This window comes from Neltuma alba, unplaced genomic scaffold, assembly GCF_004799145.2.
Source record: "Neltuma alba isolate B1F8T4 unplaced genomic scaffold, ASM479914v2 tig00011320_pilon, whole genome shotgun sequence".
Classification (NCBI taxonomy): domain Eukaryota; kingdom Viridiplantae; phylum Streptophyta; class Magnoliopsida; order Fabales; family Fabaceae; genus Neltuma; species Neltuma alba.
In genome coordinates, this window is record NW_021636027.1 from 170981 (window position 1) to 172458 (window position 1478).

General features: G+C 39.5%; 1 protein-coding gene across 1 annotated transcript; it reads left to right on the forward strand.

Annotated features, from left to right (window-relative positions):
- Positions 1-426: 426 nt before the first annotated feature.
- Positions 427-1167, forward strand: LOC114711809 (uncharacterized). Its single transcript, XM_028896238.1, has one exon. It carries the CDS (start codon positions 427-429, stop codon positions 1165-1167), a length of 741 nt encoding a protein of 246 aa, XP_028752071.1.
- The last annotated feature ends 311 nt before the right edge of the window (positions 1168-1478 follow it).

Genomic DNA, 1478 nt, shown 5'->3' on the forward strand with positions numbered 1-1478 from the left:
CAGTTGACGATCTTACTTCCCTTGCTGCCATCATTAATTCTTTTCGTGTTTTAATCAAATGTTATGAATAAAATAAAACCTGCATGTTTCCAAGGAATCTCTTTCTCATGTAAATTTTGATTTAGGAAAAAGAAAAAGGAAAGAAAAATGGCTGGCAGCAAGGATGCAAGATTCGTTTGACACGACCTATGTATATAAACTGGTTTCGATCTTTTTCTGGTCCTGTTATATATAAGTCACAAGAGTAACAAATTAAATTTGCTTCTTTTTTTTTCCGTTGTTGTTTAGACTGTGAGTTACATCATGTCAATTCCAAGAATAAGATCAGAAGCATTGAACTGGAAAAACGACAAGGGTTAAAGCGCCCCCGATATTGTTCACGGAATTCCCAAGGACTCCAAGAGCCTTGAAATACAAGTCATATTGATGGAGTTTGGAATCAAATGTGGAAGGAGAGAAAGGATTGATGTTGCGAGCGAAGAAGACACAAGTGGGAAGAAGAAGAAGAGGTGGTGGAGATATGTTTTGGAAACTATAGACCAATGGCTTGTGTATAAGGGCGATTGGCTAGAAGAAATGAGGGGGGATCTGAGCATGGTGGCTGCTGTCATCTCAAACATGACTTTTCAAGCGGCACTTAACCCTCCAGGAAACGTCACCCAACAAAATGTAGGACCAGGCGATCCCCCTTTTAACCTCACTTCTCCAGAAGACAGACCCCTCGGCTGTTTGCCGTACAGAGATGAGTCTGGGCATAACCTCTCTTCCGGACCAATATTGCCCGGGGAAGCCATGCTTGCTTATAGTAATGAAGAATACTTTCGCCCCTTCATAATGTACAATACCATATGTTTTGTTGCATCTCTTTGTGTTGCGTTCTTGCTTGTAAGTGGACTTCCTCTCAAACATAGGTTTGTGATGTGGATGCTATCTGCAGCCATGGGTACCGCTCTCGCGTGCCTACTAAATACTTATTTATTCGGCCTCTTCCTTATCATCCCGTACAATGATTATACGGATGATGTGCCGATCGTAGCCTCTTGGATTTTTGCTGCTTTACACCTACTGGTTATTCTATACAGCATAATGATATTTGTTATATGGGTAGTGAAGAAATTGAAGGCAAAGTCCACTAAGTCCAGTGACCACACTGCTAATAATGCTTGATATGGTCGATCTCAATCAATTGATGCGTGTCTTTGGTGTTTACAACTTCTGAGGGGTAGATTACTTTTAATGTTCGATGTGTATATGTGTTATGCACTTAAATATTTAATGAATGGCTTGTGTTTTAGTAGTTTTCAGTACTGTCTTCCTTATCTTCCCTCGTCTCATTCTCAGCACAAACTTTGTATCTCATGCTTCAAGGTTTGAAGCTCGTCTTACTTGTTTATGTGTATGAGAAACCTTTTTCCCATGAAAAAACCTCTCCATCATTTCATTGATATCATAAACCATATCTATAAGTTTATTTTTTA

Bases quoted from the DNA above. Each gene is read 5' to 3' on its own strand.
- LOC114711809 (XM_028896238.1), top strand. From the start codon at position 427: ATGGAGTTTGGAATCAAATGTGGAAGGAGAGAAAGGATTGATGTTGCG.